The sequence below is a fragment of the Biomphalaria glabrata genome, chromosome 11 (assembly GCF_947242115.1).
Source record: "Biomphalaria glabrata chromosome 11, xgBioGlab47.1, whole genome shotgun sequence".
Taxonomy (NCBI): Eukaryota; Metazoa; Mollusca; class Gastropoda; family Planorbidae; genus Biomphalaria; species Biomphalaria glabrata.
In genome coordinates this window covers 37,672,591-37,693,743 of record NC_074721.1, presented here as the reverse complement: position 1 = coordinate 37,693,743, position 21,153 = coordinate 37,672,591, and the positions used below count along the sequence as shown (strand labels likewise).

Below are 21,153 nucleotides of genomic sequence, written 5' to 3'. Positions count from 1 at the left end.
GGAAAAAACAGGAACGAGTCAAATGTCTTCATTAACAAGAAAAAGAAAATCTACAATTCCTGTTAATAGCTAGAAAACTCTTAGTGGTTGGGTGGACATGAATTTTAAAAATGTCTCTTACAATTTTCTAAGAAATTTGAGAGTTTATGTATATTGTTGGGATGACAATTGCTAGTTTATTTGCCTCAAAGTGAAACTCAAGTTTGACAGTGAAAATTGTTCAAAACATAATCATTTTTAAATTAGATATGTTTATTTTGTTGGTATTCCTGCATTCAACTCAAATGTTTCTTTGTATTCAGTAAAGCCTTGAATAAAATCAAACGATGTTTAGCAACATTAACGTTTTGTGCAGTGCTTTACAAGGAAATTAGGAGGCATGGTGGCTGTGTGGTAAAACCTTTGGCTTCCAAATAGGATGTCCTGGAAATGGAATGGAATCCTAGTGAAGACTGAGATTTTTACTTTCAGGATCTTTGGGCACCTCTGAATCCACCCAGCTCTAAAAGGTACTAGACTTAAGTTGGGGAAAAGTAAAGGTGTTTGGTCATTGTGCTGGCCACATGACACCCTCACTAACCGCATGCAACAGAAACAGATGATTCTTACATCACCTGCCCTGAAGTTAGGAATTTATTTAAAACATTTTCAATGATTTGTTTTTTAGAGGTTTATTTCTTTTTAGAACATAAAATCAAAGATTAAAAAAAAATACTTAGCAAATTTTTTATCTTACATAAAAGAAAAAAAAAAACAGTCTCCATATATAGCCTAGAACTATTTAGTAAACCAAATTAATCCTTCAGCTCTTTGCACAATAACTAATAGGTGAATTAGTTAGCTACATTAGCTTGGTCAACATATTGAAAGTTTGATAAAGCCTTTATAACTAAAGCAGTACAATATAAGCAGAAACTTACTGGATATGTAAAGAAAGATCTGTGGCCAGTATAGCTTGCTTTAACAATTTGGTAACTTCACTAAAATCTTCTGAACCTAAGTTGCCAAATAAGTTTGTTCCCTTAGAAAAAAAGAATCATTTTTTTTATACTCTTAAAATATTATTTCAAGAATTTTAAATGTTGTTTTCATAAAATAAAATTTCATCATACTCATCAACTAGATTGTATGTACTCACCCCACTATTTAAAATCATGATTGCATGATTGAAATGGTGGTGTTCTAATGTGGCACTGGTACCATATAGCTGGGACAAGGCTGAACTAGATCTGGTTGGATTATTAACACATTATGTGCATTCATATATTTAATTATTTACATAAACATAAAAAAATATGTTTAATCAGATATAACTTGTTGAAATAAAGTCAATTGATCCAGAAATTTAAGATTGTTAATTTGGAAGACTGTCATGGTAGCAAAGTTCTTAGTTTCTGAAATAAAGTTAATGAAAGGAAAACTAGGAATTAAACCTTCTGGAATTTTAGGACCTTTTTCAGCTAACATGGAAAGGCAACATGACATATGTAGAGAAAATAAAGGGATTAGCCATTGTGCTGGTTACATTGTAAAACCATTATCAGCCATGGAAATAGATGACATTTATATAATCTTCTGAAAAGACCACACAGTCTAAAGGGGAAACTTTAAGTTGTTGATAGGTCTGATGGGAAATTTAAATTTATCTTTGAGTTTATATATTCTTCTGAATGACCATGTTAAAATGCCCTTTTTAAGATTCTGGTTAACCTGCTTCATTCTAAAGTATGTAATGCTAGATGAATGTATTCAGTAGTACATCGTAAGATGCTTAAACTAAAACAAATTATATTTTTTTAATACATAAAATGTCTAACTAGATTAACAAAAGAATGCATAAGTTATAGACTTTAAATATTTTTTTTAGGAATTTCTATAAAATAATATATAATGTAAAACATTTTTTTGTTATTTAGACTTATCTTATTTTTAATGGAGTTTCAATTATATGAATGAAAAAAAATGTTTGTTGAAACGTTTGCTGTTTATAAAAATTTAGGGCTTTGTTCTCTTACTTTTGTTGGAAGGCGTTGTTTGTACCTCTGTGGTCCAGGTCATGGCACAAACAGGCAACTGTCAATGCAAGAGTCTCATTGTCTGTCAGATAATTCTTACACTGGCAGTGCTATAGAATCACACATTTAAATTTACAATTGTTAATGTCTTCTGCATTAAATTACAAACTATAAAGCAATTAATTTCATTATTGACATAACCAAAACAAAAATAATTTGAAATATCATAGAATATTTTTATTTAATAAAATCAATAATTGGATTTTTCACTTCTGTAATATCAAGTAAACTTGGGACTAAACACATTTTCAAAGGCTAGGAGGCAATAGATAAATGATTTATTAATAATCATTATCATCATCATCATCACTGTCATCATGATCATGATCATCATGATGATAGCTTACAGTGTAGAAATTTTATGTTTTAAAAAACCTCTTTGCACTAAATGAATGCATGTTTGTAATAGAAAAAGGTAGTGGCTCTTTGATTAATGAAATCATGATTCTCAGTCGTTACATACTTCTTCTTCTTCTTCTTCTAGCCAGCTTTATTGCTGCTGAGCTGTCAGCTCTTTTGCAGATTGTGCCAAGGAAAAAATAATGTGTTGTTTTCTTCAGTTGTTCAGCATTTATATACAGGGTGTTGGTTATATTGGGCTGGAGTGGTAGTAGGGTCTGTCTAAGGTGGATTAGGAAGTCGTTACATACTGTATTATTATTGTTGTAGAAATGAACACATTCTCATTCTCTGACTCAGCAAGGGTTGAGTTTCATTTTAAGGAAACAAACTTAATTCTCCTTAAAAGTGTTCACTGAGAAATTTACTGGCCTTGTAGCAGGTCAGTAGCAGTGCTGCCCTCAGACAGGTAATGAGAATCTTTTTTTAGGGATATTAAGGGCCATGAAGGTATCTGTGATGTCAGTTGTCATTATCCCATCAGTTGATATAACAACAGGAACAGGGTGTATTGTTATTTTAGATCAATTCCATAACAACTTAATCTCCATGCTCAGGTTCTCATACTTTGTCCTTTTATTCATTTTTTTTAGATATTCTAGAATATTCTTATTTTGCTCCAGTTCCTTACTTTCCATAGCTTTGTGAAAAATAAAAATTAGTCAGGAAAAAGAAAGAAGAACAAGATTATTATTAGATTTATCTCTAGATGGTACCAGGTTTGAAACCTGCCGGTCAACGTCTGCCATCCTACTGTAAGCCTAGAAATGACAAAAAAGACAATTTAGACAAGGAAATTTAGACCAAGACAATTTAGACCAAGACAATTTAGACAAAGACAATTTAGACCAAGACAATTTAGACCAAGACAATCTAGACTAAGTTTAATTCAATCAAGCATGTTGACCTACCTTGAGTATTGTAAACATCACCTGGCATACATTGAAGGCATGCCGCCAGTTGTGGTACGCCACATTTCTGTAGTTTTTTCTGACCGTCAACAGCCAACGACATAATGTCTGAAACAAGATGTCAGAGGGTCCAATATAAGCAATATTGAAAAGTGAGGTCTGTTGGTATAATCATGTAATTTATTTTATTAATTTTTTGTATGCCTATAGCTTAGTAATACTTTAAAAAACCTATAAAAGCAAATCTATTGATAGTTAAAAGCATATAACTAAAATTGCACTGCATAACTTTAAAACTAGAATGTCACTAGATGAATAAGAGAAACATGAACACATTCATACTAATGTTCACCTCATATTCAATACGAAACTTTTTGCTCAAGCCCAAGTCATTGAACATAATGACAGAGGCCTGCATCATTTGGTCATTGTCCAAAGAGAAATCATTGAAAGTAAATTCCATGATCTTCAATTCTTGGATATCTGGAAGCTTCTTCTCCTGTGTGATAGAATTCAAGAGAGATAATTTGAAAAAAAAAGCAACAGGCTCAATGTCTAAGTGGTCAAGCAGATAAAAGTCCTTTATAGGTTGAATAGCCTCAGGGTTGGATCGATAGTTAACATTTGGTAGTCTTGAATTTTCAAAGTTAGCAATAAAACTATCAGTGAAAAAGAATTTAGCCTCAAAAAGAAATTATAAGAGTAAAGGGATGAAATAATCTTTAAAAACATTTGTTTTATGTTAATTCTGAATGACAATTGACTAAATAAAATAAAGTAATTGTTGAAAATAAAAATCTTTATATAACTTAGTGGAAAGTTACCCAACAAAGGACTTGAAAAACAATACATTTTAACTAATAACATTCAATAAATCAAGCTGCGGATTAGCCACAGAGAATTCTAGATTACCTTCAGTTTCAGCACTTCTTCTTGTGGCACTGAAGCATGATAGGATAACACCTGGAAACACACAGTGACCAACATTTGAGTTGCTAGAGCATTGGATTGAAAAGGCAAGTGCATCTTTGTGTCTTAAAGAATCTTTCCTATCTGTCCGAAATTATATTTTTACTTTGTAACAAAATGATCTCTTATCAAAGACAAGTCAGGTCTATGTCAATGTTTCTGGGAAGATAAAATACATTGCGTATACTGCTAAGAATAGACCCATATAGTTACATACTACTGAAAAGGGAATACAAATTCGTACAAGTGCTTCTTCTTTCCTAATGCTATCAGAGAATGGAATGGGTTGCGTGAATCAGCCAGGAAAATGAACGGCTTAGCACAGTTTAAGTCATTAACATGCATAACTAGATTGACACATAAAATGATTAGGACAGTGGCGTAGCTATGCAGGGGAAATGTGGGGGAGAATTTAAAAATCCTCCCGGCCTCCCACTTGAGGGGGGGGGGGCAAATGAGCGTTCGAATTTTTTAAAAAGTAAATATTAAATATTACACCATTATATCATGTTATGATGTCGAATGTCAAAATGCAGGGGACCCCAAAGAGGCTAACCCCAAAATGATGTCGAATGTCAAAATGCAGGGGACCCCAAAGAGTTTAACCCCAAAATGATGTCGAATGTCAAAATGCAGGGGACCCCAAAGAGTTTAACCCCAAAATGATGTCGAATGTCAAAATGCAGGGGACCCCAAAGAGTTTAACCCCAAAATGATGTCGAATGTCAAAATGCAGGGGACCCCAAAGAGGCTAACCCCAAAATGATGTCGAATGTCAAAATGCAGGGGACCCCAAAGAGTTTAACCCCAAAATGATGTCGAATGTCAAAATGCAGGGGACCCCAAAGAGGTGAACCCCAAAATGATGTCGAATGTCAAAATGCAGGGGACCCCAAAGAGGTTAACCCCAAAATGATGTCGAATGTCAAAATGCAGGGGACCCCAAAGTGGTTAACCCCAAAATGATGTCGAATGTCAAAATGCAGGGGACCCCAAAGTGGTTAACCCCAAAATGATGTCGAATGTCAAAATGCAGGGGACCCCAAAGTGGTTAACCCCAAAATGATGTCGAATGTCAAAATGCAGGGGACCCCAAAGTGGTTAACCCCAAAATGATGTCGAATGTCAAAATGCAGGGGACCCCAAAGTGGTGAACCCCAAAATGATGTCGAATGTCAAAATGCAGGGGACCCCAAAGTGGTTAACCCCAAAATGATGTCGAATCCCTAGCTACGCCGCTGGCTTAGGACGTAATTATCTTCTTTTTTTTTGAAGTAACGTCTGTAATATATAAGATAAGAAGATTTCTAGCTATTTTCCAAAAGCTGGAAAAGTTCTTTTAGTTGGGTATTTATACAAGGGGCACGATAATAAGCGAGATGATTTGGTCGATCAAAATAACTTCATACTACACATTTGTCTACTTATGTGAATATACATTTGGAATAAAGTTAAAATGTGTGTTTATCAAATGTCTAATTGTTTTGTTACATCAGCTTGAGGATTGAAAGGGTTCTATTTTGTAACGAAATTTCTGTTTGTCTTTTTTTCTTCATTGAATTATGTATCTCAGGTAATTCGTTGGAATTTCGGACATTGTTCTGACCAATACAAATACACATTGAACTACAAAATGTCATCGTAATTCTGCTTAAAACTGTCATTGAAATGCAATTATTGAAGGATTTCAAACTTGATAACAATAATCGGTATTTCAGCACGATTAAACTCATCTAATACTACACTTTGAAAAAGTTCTGTGCCTTGAGCAAATTTTTCTAATAACTTGGCTACAATTTTAATCATATAAACGATCAATGAAAGGATTGTTTTTCAATCATTTTACTTGCCTGGAAGGTTATCAGACTTTGTGTTCTGTGACACCGGTCTATCTGATTCTACAATAAGTGCTGATTTAAAAATTTACATTAAAATATGACTGTCACAAATCTCCCTAAATTTAAATGCCATGTTATTTTTATAATTTAAATGAACTCTTGACTCTTGGATAAGAAGCATGTCACGAGACTAAATAGAACAATTTGACGTAACAAGCAGGGGAAAACAAATCTGTATTTTTATTGGCTGGAGAAAATAGCTTTCAAAAAAACCTCACAATGACGTCCTCAAGTAAGTGTTCTTGTTTGTGTTTTTTTTTTAAATCGTTATCTAATTATCTCCCTTGTTCATCTCGCTCTTTGATGCCAACACGCTTACATATAGAAATATAAAGAAAGCGTGTTTTGAAGGCATAGCTGTTTATCAGGAGCAAATGACATATTATCAGATCCAAGACGTCAAGATAATCTCAGATTCCTGTCGTATGTCTCACGTTACGCTAATTATCGCTTTGGAAAACAGAAAAGGGACATAATTAAATCCGCAAAACTTTCTGTTCTTTTAGTTGTTTTTTTTTTTTTTTTAATTTCTTGGTTATGTACGGACACGCCTAATAAAGTTTCAAAGTAGTATTACCAGAGGCGTACACAGGCTCAAATATGTGATGTTTAGCTCCTTCAACCCCCCCCCTCCCCCACACCATCTAATAGGTACGAAGATTGAATGTAACAAATAATAAATCAGGTCACCCTGTCATCATCGGTACATATACAATAAGACCTTACAAGGTAAGTAACAACTTCTACAAATGATGATAGCAATAATAATAAGGCTTGTCTTCGCGTCCGAAGATCAGTGAGGAATGCAGTATTTCCCGTGGCTGCGCAACCCCAACTGTGACCTACATATTTTGCCACATCCAGGGCAAGCATAATCATTGTCCGCAGGTGGTCGATTTAGATTTTCTTTTCGCCGTCTGCGTCTGTCCTCGGCAGCGGATTTTCTTTTCGTCTCAAATGTGTATCCCGCGGCCTTGGTGACTGACCTCCAGCGGTCTTGTTCTAAAGCCGCATGCAACCAGGTGATCTCTTCTATGTCAGCTAAGGCAAGTTGGCGCCTAAGCTGGTCTTTGAAGCGTTTCTGTGGGGCGCCTCTGTTACGTTGACCACCATTTAGCTCACCAAAATAGACTGCCTTTGGCATACGTTCGTCTCCCATACGGGATACGTGCCCTGCCCAGCGTAACATATTTCAAAATAATAATAATAATCTTTATTGTCCTTAAGGAAATGTGTCTAACAATTTGTGCATTACACCAAACAAAACATTATAACTATAAAAACAAAACAAAATGTACATTCACACCGGACTCACTCGTAATTTACATGTGACAAATAATAATGTCATTACACTAAATTGTAAGCTAAATTGTAAATTGTAAGGCTAGTGTTCGTGTGGTTTTGCGCTCTGGACTGTCGTCTCGATGGTCCTGGGTTGGAACCCTGCCCGCAGCCATTCAATGCTTTCCTGACTAAAAACCTTTAATTCTGATGGACAATCCGAAACATAAAAAACATACAAAAAAAAAGCATTTCAAAAAATGTATTCAGTAACAACATCTAACATGTCAAGGAGTGATGGCACTCAATGCTTGCAAGTCCTAACAGTAACAGTCATTATCTTAGAAGGACCACAGTAGAAATGTGATAGTCTTCAGCCTGGACACAAGGAAACATAACTCTTTTGTTGCTACGTCACTAATCATTACAGTAGCTCCCCTTTGTAAAGCACTGATGTCTCCATTTTTACTGACTTTTTGTTGATAGAATTTTTCTGAAAGACTTTGGAAGCAAAGTGAAAAGTCTGGAAAGTCCTACAAACATGTGTCTGTTAGTTCAGAAACAACTAATACAAAACGTATCTGAGCGGGATCACCGCAAAATCACTGCCATATATCACAATACTGCATTAATAAGCTCCCTTCAGCGTGCAACTAAAGAATTTTTTAAATTTTATGTTTAAAGAGGAAAACGATTTTTTTTCTAACGACCAAGTAACAAATCCTATTTCTATCTTCCATGTTTTATATTCTATTGAAACAGTGATGCTAAAACTACGGCCCGTGAGCTTTATCCTGACCATTAGATGTTGCTATCCAGCCCATTAGGTGGTCCTACCAAGCCCATTTGGTGGTCCTACCAAGCCCATTAGGTGGTCCTATCAAGCCCATTAGGTGGTCCTATCAAGCCCATTAGGTGGTCCTATCAAGCCCATTAGGTGGTCCTATCAAGCCCATTAGGTGGTCCTATCAAGCCCATTAGGTGGTCCTATCAAGCCCATTAGGTGGTCCTATCAAGCCCATTAGGTGGTCCTATCAAGCCTATTTAAACTTCTGTACACAGTCCATAAAAATAAGTCGTTTCCCTTGGACTCAACGTTTTTTTTTTGCGTCCCCAAAATGGGAATAGCCGCTATTAGTTTTGTGTGTTGTGTCTGTCCATCCGTCGCGTTTTAATATTTAAAAAAACTAGAAAGATAATCGAGATACTGTATCTTGATATTTTAGATTTAGCAGGGTTCTTGTGTAACGGATCCATTTTACCTGACAGGTAGGGTCGAGATCTACTCACCTCCAGAGCCACAGCTTGCCTGGCGGCAGCTAATGAAACCTGTTCATACAACTGACAGTTGTTGATTCCTAGACCACAGAAGATCGCGAACGCCTGGAGAAATGAAATTTGCATTAGAACATCTGTACACTTTGATATATTCCAGTTTCTCCGCGTCTGCTGTAAGGCGATTTCTTGGCGGTAACCTAAATGACCCGAGGTGTGACTGTTCTTACAAACACATGTTTAAATAAACATTAGCCTATTTATTTTGGAAGTTGTTTTTTTTTTTTTTGTTCGTTTCGTTGCTTGCCAAGCTTGAGATTCTAAATTTTGGAAATTTTGTTTTTTTACGACTGCCGGACTTTTATTGAAACAACGATCGTCTGCTCACGATCACGTGACAGGACATGTCACACATTATCATTGTTTGTAATTATGAGAATGAAAAAAATAAATTTTTATGGTTAACACAAAGAGATGTGGTTAGAATGTCATTGTAAACATTGTCAAGCTGTGCAATTCATTTATATAAGCAGACTTAGTGTTGCATTAAGGTTTGTTTGTTGGACATAAAAATCAAAATAAAAAGAAATTAGGCTTTCATGTTCATTTTTGTAGCAATGTACCATTCCATTTTGTTACCCGATACCAATTTTAGTAGCTTAAGTTAACGAGGGAGTCATGTGGGCAACATAATTACTAAATAACCTATTGCCAGACTCATCTAACGGCAGGTGCCTAAAAATAACTTGGGCAACTGTTACGCGAAAGAGTTCTATATTATGTATGATAGGCGGGAATTATTTTTTTTTGTTTTGTTTTGTAGAGTTAATCATTGTTCTAAACTTAGTTTGCATTTATTTGCATATGTTCTATGTCTAAGAAATAAGTACTTTGTCTTTAATTCACCAACCTTTAAATTTCTTACTATTGCGCATTAGACATAACAAAACATAATAGAATAAAAATAATTATAGGATAGCTTACCAAATACACGTAGCCTATAGTTTCTCCGAAACATTACATGGGAAAATGGTATGAAAAAGCTGGTTTTATTCAATGATTTAATAGCCGCGGAGACTACAGATTTGCGGGGACGGTTTTTATTTTTTTATGATCGTAGCCTTACATTTCCTTTGTTATGGTCACAACGGATTTGTCTACATTAGATGTGATAAAGTATTCTGGTCAAAACTGAGCTCATCCCTTACATTTCGGAATCGAAGACATTGACATTATTGTTGTTAGATTTTTGTACTTAAATTTTTGGGGCGCGGCGCTGAGTGGTTAAGCGCTTGGCTTTCGAACCTAGGGGTCATGGGTTCGAATCTCAGTGGGATTTTGAATTTCGGGATTTTTAGGGCACCCCTGAGTGCATCCAACTCTAATGGGTATCTGACTTCAGTTACGGATGATCGTTGTGATGGCCACTTAACACCCTGCTCGTTAACCGTAGGCCATAGAAACAGATGACCGTGACATCATCTTCCTCATAGATCCCCAAGGTCTGAAAGGGGGAACTTTACATTTTTTACTTGATCTATATGACCGTATCATCACTTAATATATTACTAAGACTAGGTTGGACTGTTAATTTGAACGCCATTGCTGCCCTACCGTCAAAGAGATTATGTCACCTTAACATATAAGAAGCGAAAACCATTGTTTACCTCAAATAGCAGGTCGTCGTGGTCATCGAACGGAAGACCGTCGATTCTGTTGATTACCTGAGCCACACCTGCAAAAGTACACAAGAACTGCATACGTCATGCGCACAAAAGTGTTATGCGAATCAGCTAATTACACTGGTCTGATTGACATAGTGCACAGAACAAGATGGCCATTCACTGTTTTATTTAACCAACAAATGGACGTCTCGAGAACTACTTTCTGAATAATTGATTGACAAGATTTATTATCAACACGAGACACGATTCTTAAGCAATTAATTGAAGTAGCTATAATACATAAAACACTAAACCATAACTTACACATAGAAAACCAAAACCTTATGAAATACTCAGAAAGACGCAAAGATAGAGGCACATTTCTTATTCCATACGCTAGAACAAAATCGTACAAGTGCTAAATCTTCCCCAGTGCCATTAGAGAATGAAATGGGTTGCCTGAATCAGCCAGGAAAACTAACGACTTAGCAGAGTTTAAGTCATTGATTAACATGCCTGACTAGATTAACACATGAAATGCGTAGGACGTAAGTGTCTTCTTTTTTTGAAGTAACGTCTGTAATATATAAAATAAGATAAGATAAGATATTATATATTATTGACCTCCTTAGTCTTAAAATGACTATGGATCAGCTTGTGAAGGGCTGGATGTGGACCTGTGCATTGATCTATGATCAGAACGCTTGCACACAGGCTGCAGTTTCCCCTTTCATGGCGCCGCTGTTGGGTTCGCGAGAAAGGCAATAGTCGTTACAGTTTGGAGTCTACAGCATCACAGGGCCAGAGTGTAGCATTGTGATCTGCAAGCTCCTGATTTAATCTCTGAGTTGACTCCCGAAGCCTTTCCGGAATTTGGGTTTTACCGAAAGGCATTGGAAGTTTGGGTTCTTAGTTTTCCTTTTCTTAGTTTGGTAGTGTTATTGCAGGATTAGGAATTAGGCAGGAAAAGTTATTTGTTTCTTCAAAAGTGAAAGTTTTGACTTCGAGACAATGACGCAGAGAATAAAAAACTAAGACGAGGATTTTTAAGGTGAAGAGCGAAATGTAATCAGACTATTTTGTACGGCTTCAGAGAGAGGCAGCTTTTTATGAACGTAGAGATTTAGCTTGACGACATTCGACGGTTCCCTTCATAAAACTTCTTGGTCGACATTCGCCAACACTTTTGTCCAACCTATATTGTTGGCCTTTCGCCTTTGTTATTTGATTTCGCTTTTTGAGAGTTACCCCCCGCTGGACTTATCTGCATAAGACAGCGCGGAAGCGCCTAACAGTAGCCAACCAACAAGAGTACCCCCCCCCCTTTTGAGGCTATAAACATAGAACATAGTAAACACTTTTAGACTGTCGAAATAAAATTATTGCATTTGTATGGCTTCTTCATTATGTCTTCAATATGATATTTTTTACCATTTCTCTTATCAGCTTGCAAATTCTTCATTGGTTGACCGAAAAAAAAACAACAACCTGTGTGACCTCAAAAACTGCTCTCACAATTTTCCTAGAAATTAGATGGCTAATTATATTTTTGAGAAGAAAATTACTTGCTAATTGACCACACAGGGAAAGCTCTAATTTGACCGTTATCCTTTTTGTAAAATTTAATAACAATAATTGAATTTGGACCGGAAGTCTAGACAATCTTATCTTCGAAACACACACTACAGCGGGTATTCCCGAATGAATTTATTAAAGAGTTAAATAAAAAAACGATATGGAATATTTTGAGAACCGTCTTCTACGTCAAGGTCCGTAGGCCTATCACCAAACTAGACTCTAGACTACTGTCTTTTAATGTCGTCATATTAGGAAGAATGTATTCGTTCTTACAAAATGTCATCAGCTTCATAAAGGAATAATTGTCTATAAAAAAAAAAGGTATTCTTTGTTTTCGTTATTTTGTCAACGTCTTAACACACAGCATTGGAAATTGTATGTATCAATAATAATAATAAATGTGTATATATGGTTCAAGTTGAGATTGATTATAAAAGAACACTACATCATCGTTGATCACTTTGAATCATTGCAAAATGTCACCAAGAAGCTTTTGTTTCATCGATAACTTTATCGATTTTCAGCTGCTTAAGTTTTTATCGTATTTTTAATATAATTATGATTTTTTTTTCTCCTTTCTCGCTTGAGAAATTACTGGCACGCGAGGGAGCCTTGTAGAACGATCTTTACGTAATAATATAAACTTTTTTTTTTAGATAAAATAAAGTAATTTTTTTATGTGATATCAAATGAAAGCCTGAGTCATGTTTTGTGTCTCTGTGTGTGTTTTTTTTTTACGGTTCTGAAGGGGAAAAGCAGTGTGGTCTGTTCGTCCCGCAAAAAACTAGACAAGATTTTATAAATCAGAAAATAAATCACGAAATGTTAGATCTTGCAAAGTTCTGGTGCAATAGGTATTTTTTTATTTTATAACAGTCGTCCCAAAGTTTTTCCCCTGTGTGGCCAATTAGATAATAATTTTTCTCCAGCATTACAATGTAAAATTTCCAGGAACATCATTAGAGCCAGTTTCGAGATCCGTGTCTGCCCACCCAACCCAGTGCCTGTCAAGCAAGTAAATTGCTCAAGCTGATAAGAGGAATATAAATTGGAATAAAATCTTTCGTTCAGAGTCTGTAGACAGTGTTTCTTTGTCATCTAAATAGGTTTTAGTAAACAGAGCCGTACTCATGCATGAAGTCATCCAGTGCGGGTATTAATGATATCTCTTCATTCCCATACACAAATGAAATGGCGACACAAATTCTCGCTTGTTTATTGTTTTTGTTTAAACAGAACCTACAACTTCCAAGACTGGTGCACAACTTACAATGTGCTCCGATTTTACTCTTTTTTACAAGAAAGAAAAAATTAATTAATGCTGTTTTCAGATATTTGACATTTAATTATTTTTTTTTACCGCAGGATGGATGTCTCACGTTTCGGTGTTATTTTAAGGTTGAGAACCGCTGCTCTGAGGACTCGCTTGACTATAAATAGCGTAGGATGGGTTTGTATCTTTCTGAAGATTTTCAAAAACTAGAATCAGCTAGCTTTGTTTGGTTATCCGGTGTCCAGAATAAAGAAAGGCTTTTGCTTAAAAGTGATTTGGTTATTTGACTGAACCTTTTAGCCCTGCAGAATCAATATTTCTTTCAGCTTTTTCATTGGTGATATTTGCTTATTAACTTCGCCACATACAAGTTTATGTAAGTGACATTGACATTGTTTTGTTTATTATGATAATCCCAAATAGGAATGTGAATTTGCGATACCGCTAGATTACTGCATTGTATCGAGTAGTCACGTGTTCAGTCAGACTAAATGTGAGCAGGAGATGTAGCAGAACTACAAAGAATTCGATAAACGTTAAAAGTCAAACTTATAGGATGTATTATTCTTTACAAATGTCACATTAACAAAGATTTAAATTTTGAAGAAAAAATATACAATTACAAAATATAAAAAAAAATAACAATTCTTCATAAAGTACTAGACATATGTTACCCGCGACCCGCGGGTCTTTATTTGCGCATTACTGTCGATATAGTCACTGAGAGTGAGAGTAAACAATTAAACGAAATAATAATGTAATAAGTAAAGCGAATGTGTCAATGTAAAAATAGTGTGAATGAAGCTATCAAATCAGAATAGCTAATTGGCTTAAATCCATTTTTTTTTCAAATTAAAACATTTGCTTGTAGGCCTACATATATTTGATTAAAATTTGAGATGAATAGACTAAATTTTGTATGTTCATGTGTATAAAGTATAAAGTAGATCTTGAGGTAGACGTAGATCTAAATCTACACTAATCTAGAGTTCTGTGCTGCGCATGCGTGAACTTTTTTTCATGAATGAATATAGGCCTATCTCAACACGGCTACGCAGCTTTAGCGAACAGCGAACGAATGTATTAAAAATGCTTTAGAAAAACAAATTTGAATGTTAATTTGATTAAAATATCAAATGAATGGACAATAATTAGTATGTTTATGTGTTAAAGCATAAAACTATCTTTGCGAAAATAAGTTTTATCATCTTAGAGTTCAGTAAGAGTTTTAGACCTAGGCCTAGGAATAGACTCAGACACTCAGACCTCAGTAGAGAGATGTGTAACCAATTGGTAATGTCTAATGAAAGAATGTTCGCCAGGAAATCTGTAGATATCAGGAACTAATTTATGTAAAAAATGCTTTTGAATAATCTAGTGGATTGGATTTATATGTATGTTAAACTTAGCTAATGATCCTTTCACGTTATTTCTCTTTCGCTACGAAAATAAAATTAGGTTTGCGAAAATGGGTTTACCCGAAGTCGATACATTCTTATCTATTAAAAACGAAAAGAGCGATAGCTTTGTTAAATGAATGGGATTATAAAGTGAAAAATTAAACGAAATTATATTTAGTACGCGATTCATGAATGAATATAGATCTAGGCCTATCTCAACTCGGCTTCGCAGCTTTCGTAAACGAATGTAGCTTTAGAAAACCAAATTTAAATGTTTATTTGATCAAAATATGAAATGAATGGACTTTAATTAATATGTTTATGTGTTAAAGTATAAAACTATCTGTGCGAAGAGAAAATGTATCATCTTAGTGTTTAATTAGAGTTTTAGATCTGGGAATGGGATTATAAAGTAACAATTAAACGAAATAATTTTTAGTACGCGATTCATGAATGAATATAGATCTAGGCCTTTAACTCGGCTTCGCAGCTTTCGTAAACGAATGTAGCTTTAGAAAACCAAATTTGAATGTTTATTTGATCAAAATATGAAATGAATGGACTTTAATTAATATGTTTATGTGTTAAAGTATAAGACTATCTGTGCGAAGAGAAGTTTTATCATCTTAGTGTTGAATTAGAGTTTTAGATCTAGGGATGGGATTATAAAGTAACAATAAAACGAAATAATTCTTAGCACGCGATTCATTAATGAATATAGATCTAGGCCTTTAACTCGGCTTTGCAGCTTTCGTAAACGAATGTAGCTTTAGAAAACCAAATTTGAATGTTTATTTGATCAAAATATGAAATGAATGAACTTTAATTAATATGTTTATGTGTTAAAGTATAAAACTATCTGTGCGAAGAGAAGTTTTATCATCTTAGAGCTGAATTAGAGTTTTAGATCTAGGGATGGGATTATAAAGTAAACAATTAAACGAATTAATATTTAGTACGCGATTCATTACTGAATTGTCTAATGAAAGAATGTTCGTCAGGAAATCTGTAATCACAGATATAAGGAACTAATTAATGTAAAAAATGCTTTTGAAACACAAAATTGAAGGTTAATTTTATTATATAATGAAATCAATGGATCTTCTTTTGTCTTTTCCTGTGTCAAAGTAAAAAACTATCTGCGCAAAGTGTATTTCTTAAAATTAGATCTAGGTCTAAATCCTTTCTATCTTTTCTCATGTCAACATTGTAGACATGGCCTAGATCCATAAAATACTATAGCTGTAATAGAGTCGGACAACTTTATTTTTTTTGAGGGTCTTAAGTTTGTTTTAGGGCTACAATACATACACTACGGTCTAAGTTGGTACCCAAGGAACATTCCTGCCTAGTTTTATCAAGATTGGTCAAGCGGTTTTGATGTCTATAAGTAACATACATACATACATACATACCCCTCACATTCTACTTTATAATATAGATTAACGAACGATGCCGGAATTATGAAATTATGTTAAACATTTGTAACCATTTCTTTTACAATTTTTTTTAAGACATGCTTAGGTCTTCCGCAACCCAAAGATTGTAACACAAAAATAACTAGAGCATTACCACAAGGGAAATAACTACAGAATCTAGCATTACATTGTTTTCCCCTTTCTGGATGGCAGGGGCACAAAATCGAAAATTAAAAAAAAAAAAAGTAAAACGCTCGAATCAAATCTTTCTCAGTCAACTCTGTTAAATGTTGAAAACTTCTCAATTTATATTTTTTATAAATAATCACCATCTTAAAACCTTCAATTTGTATTCTCTAAATAACTGGCTGTGTCAAAGTCGTCCCCCTTCCATGAGTTATTCATCCTTCTCACTCTTTTCCACATTAAGTGTACTAATTGACAATGTGCGTCACAGCGACTAATTTACCCGAGGGGACGATCAGACGTTGTCCAAGTTAACCCTGGCTCAAAAGGACCGGGAACATGGTGTGAAAGCGTGTAGTTGACTCGACACTCTTGCTTTCTTTAACCTTTGACATTCACCCTAAAGCCCCTCCCCCCACCTTTTTTTTCCCCTCAGGACTTACAGTAGAATGTACTCTGCTGTTCCAATGGTTGATCAATATGGTCGGTATGATAGAGCATGCCAACTGTAACTATGACTTGACTCGACATAATATAGACCACACAGACAACATAGTCTATGAAAAGTGTAATGTACTGTTTTTTTGCAGGGTTACGCAAGGGCAACAACTTTTCATTGCATACAATCTACCCCCAGGGGCACAGAATTTTGAATCGATCGGACATATTTCAGCTCTAACGAAATACGTAATATACTTTCCCTCGTTGAATCCCTAGTAAAGTAAAGTTACCCATCCAGACTTTGTGATCCATGGGGCAGATGATGTAAAGTCCATCTGTTATTGTGGCCCACGCTTAACGAGGGTGTCACGTGGCCAGAGCACCGACCTTCCGTCTTTACTTTTCCCCAACTAGTGTCAGGTACCCATTAGAGCGGGTGGACTCAGAGGCGCCCTAAAGATACCGAAAGTAAAAATCCCAGTTTTTAACCGGGATTTGAACCAGAGACCCGGTTCTGAAGCCAGTGCTTTACCGCTCAGCCACCGCGTCTCCTGTAGAATCTCTTAGTAATATTTTTTTTCTTTGGTTGAAATGGACCAATCAGTTTTTTCACATTTCTTCCATGTCACCGTAATGTCACGTGGTAGTGTTGTTTACATTTTATGGCCTCATTGATTTCATTTGAAATTTAACTACATCTATAAATCTTTAATTAAAACATAGTGTTACCATAATTCACTAATTGTGATTGCGTAAGGTAGATCTACTAAATCTAGAATGTCTGGATCGAGTACTCGGTCTAGATCTTAATCTAATCATAGGAATATAACCATTGTTGTCTTTGTAAGACCATAACCACGAGACTTAGTTTGAAGTAGGTCAGATATATATATATATATATATATATTGTTACGTCTTTCTGAATCTTCTGGCTAGATGTATTAGTTGGCACACAAATAAAAACACAGTAAAGAACTTGACGACTAAACTTTCAGTTTCCTATAACTTTAATGACTATTAACCCTAACAATTCGTCAATGTAACATGTAGCGTAGAAGACTGTACAATATCTGTCAGTTTACAGTTAGCTATACTTCGTTGCAATTCATCTCTTCACTTCGTTGCAATTCATCTCTTGTCAACTTGCATCGAGCCGTATTCCACAGAACAGACCAACGACACACTTCCCAGTGTCGCTCCAGGTCTCCTAAAGCTGAACCAAGTCGTAACAGACCAACGACACACTTCCCAGTGTCGCTCCAGGTCTCCCAAAGCTGAACCAAGTCGTACTCTAGTCTACCACATCAGAGCCGCACACGTCTTACATCGACTGTATCGACTGTAACGGCTCAAGTCCACTGTAGTTCGCTGTATAGACTTTAACGACAGTAGTCCACTCCAGTTAACTCTACCCTAGTTAACTTGCATCGAGTCGTACTCATTTCTCTTCCACAGAGCCGCACACGTCTTACATCGTCTGTATCGACTGTAACGGCTCACTCACGACTCCATACGACTCACTTTCACATTAACTCTCTGGCTTATATAGAGTCCCTAATCGCTTGTCCAAAGTTGCACAAACACGGCTAGTATTCTCTGAAATAACACGTGAGGAAACGTCACATCCTGTCTCTATTTATACACGTAGATTCCAGAAAACACTCGATGCAGTGTCATCAAGTCGGGGTCACACGTAGTGACCTTTATCTGTCACTGTTCATTAGTAACTGTCCCTCTACTTAGATCTATTCGTCCCCTGGAACAACACGTGAGGACACGTCACATCCTGTCTTTGTTTGTACATGTAGATTCCAGGGAACACTAGCTGCTGTGTCATCTCGCCGGGGTCATACGTTGACCTCTACCTATCACTGTTCATTTGTAACACTGCCCCCTTCTTAGATCTGTTCGTCCCGAACAGATTCTACTTCATCACGATACTGATGAAATCGATCGACGATCAATTAGGAAGCTTTGGTGGTTGCCCCCTTCTCAGAGATGTTCTTTCAATCTGGCAGTTGTCCATCTTCTTTCCATAGAAGAATGGGAGCCAAATCCTCATTTTTCAGCAGTTCCTCACAAATGTTTTCATCAATCTTGGTATGGAAACATCGACCTTCAGATGACGACATTGGGCACTCTTGTCGAGAAAATTCATCAGCATTCTAACGAGTTTGTGCTTCACTGGCTGAGTTTTACATTTTCAAGCATCTTTCTACAGAGCTTCTTCAGAGATAACTAGGTTCATCACAATGCAGCAATATTCACATGCTCTTCTTTTAAACAACAGCAACTGACTTGGGTTTGTACGATGTTGGGTTGATCTTCTTGTACAGTTCTGTCACGGATGGTTACGCACTACAGTTCTGACATCTTAAACTACTTCTTTTCTGTCCTTCTTGCTTCTGACTTAATTAGCGTTCTTCTAAAACCTCTGTTATACTTCATCAACCTATTCTCATGGGGAATGTTCTTAGATTATTCATTAGTGGCTTCACACTTTCAACTGATTCGTAAGGCTTTCTTCGTTGGTTTGATGGTTCCGGACAGAATCTTTCTAACAACATGGGCTATGGAGTTTCATTAGTGCAGGTGGGGGTCTATCAACGGGAGAAGTGGTGGGGCTTGTTTTCTAACAACATGGGCTATGGAGTTTCATAAATGCAGGTGGGGGTCTATCAGTGGGAGAAGGGGTGGGTTTGTATCTTGATCTTGTTGGAGCCATCCACGTTGCACTCTGCATGTGTCGCTTTCTCCGCCTCCTCCACTTGATATTTCTTTGGTTGCGTTGATGTCGATGTCGTTGTCTTGCTTTCTTGTCGATCAATGCTGATGGCAGCCACTTAGCACATAGGAAGGTATTGCATTCCATAGCTGTAGTCATCAAGACTGTTGATCTAACAAGTTGCTTCAGCATTATTCTTCGATGGGTGCTTTGCGAATGAGCTGCAAGTCCACTTGAAGGCAACTTGTCAAACACATCATCACCTTCATCCGAGTTTGGAGGACTCGACTGTGGGGCAGGTTGATAACATTCAACGTGCAAAGGTCCATCAACTTCAGCATCAGTTTCTATTGTAATTCCTTGACTATCACCAGGGCTTCTCACGCCTACCTTGATAGCTGTACAAGCTTCTGTTAAGTCTAGAGCTTGTTGGTGTATTTCTAAGCATTCACAGTCTTCTTGCATAGCTACGTACGTACAGTTCTTGTCAAACGCATGAGTGCAGCAATCAAACTTCGAGTTCCTCTCGTAGACACTGGCAGATAGAAGACAGAAGTCTTTAAGGCCCACAGCAACAGGCTTGGACGCAGACCCAACGTTGTCTTGATCTGTTTGGCTGGTTGAGGTACTCATATCAGGTTTATCTCTAGCAAAATCTTCGGTTGAACTATAGGTCTCTTCTCTTGTTTCTTCAACTGTCTCATTCAGCTTCTCGTTGAAACAATAACAGCTATCGTCTCTTTTCATTTCTTGTGGGCCACATTCATTTGGTTTGCTATCGCAGTCACAGACAGCACAACCATCACCAACATGCCTATCGTAATTGTCTGTATCGCCACATCCTTGGTTGGACAATTGTTCGCTGTTCATCAATGGTGTAGCTCTTTCATCAGTCGACTCAATCTGATAATGTTGGGTGTTCAGCAACTCGTTAATCATGATTCTAGTTTGATCTTTTATCGTATTTGTTTGTTCTTCTGTCTTGTTGGGCTTGGTAACTATTTGTTCATTCTCATTCATGGCTTTGATCAAATGGTTAAATGAAGAAAATCGGGTGTTGATTTCTGATTCTATCTCCTTAATGCTCTCATTCACCGAGTTCATTTTGTATTGCAAAGTTCTCAGGAGCTCCGTCATATTAGGCTTGATTTCAAATTGGCAAGTGTCCGGATTCTCATCTTCCTCCAACAGGGCTTGTCTGAGACGTGCTGTTAGCGTTTCCTTATTTCCGTGAAGCTGTAGACCTCTTTCTCGAAGCTCTTGTCTAAGTTCTTTCATGTCAAGTTCAATAAGAAGTTTAATGGAACACATTCTAGCCAGAAAGATCCCACTTCTGACACCAATTGTTACGTATTTCTGAATCTTCTGGCTAGATGTATTAGTTGGCACACAAATAAAAACACAGTAAAGAACTTGACGACTAAACTTTCAGTTTCCTATAACTTTAATGACTATTAACCCTAACAATTCGTCAATGTAACATGTAGCGTAGAAGACTGTACAATATCTGTCAGTTTACAGTTAGCTATACTTCGTTGCAATTCATCTCTTCACTTCGTTGCAATTCATCTCTTGTCAACTTGCATCGAGCCGTATTCCACAGAACAGACCAACGACACACTTCCCAGTGTCGCTCCAGGTCTCCTAAAGCTGAACCAAG

At 36.3% G+C, this 21,153-nt stretch overlaps 1 protein-coding gene across 3 annotated transcripts in view; it reads right to left on the bottom strand.

Annotated features, from left to right (window-relative positions):
• The window catches only part of LOC106069852 (dual 3',5'-cyclic-AMP and -GMP phosphodiesterase 11A-like), a 222,413-nt gene that overhangs the window by 8,302 nt on the left and 192,958 nt on the right, over positions 1–21,153 (bottom strand). For all 3 annotated transcript variants that reach the window (XM_056003930.1, XM_056003932.1, XM_056003931.1), the window contains 8 exons: positions 10,476–10,543; positions 8,824–8,916; positions 4,298–4,348; positions 3,738–3,884; positions 3,386–3,493; positions 2,016–2,125; positions 1,139–1,229; positions 921–1,021 (listed from right to left, as the gene is read on the bottom strand). In XM_056003930.1, coding sequence (XP_055859905.1) covers positions 921–1,021; positions 1,139–1,229; positions 2,016–2,125; positions 3,386–3,493; positions 3,738–3,884; positions 4,298–4,348; positions 8,824–8,916; positions 10,476–10,543 — 769 coding nt within the window. The remainder of the gene's footprint in view (positions 1–920; positions 1,022–1,138; positions 1,230–2,015; positions 2,126–3,385; positions 3,494–3,737; positions 3,885–4,297; positions 4,349–8,823; positions 8,917–10,475; positions 10,544–21,153) is intronic.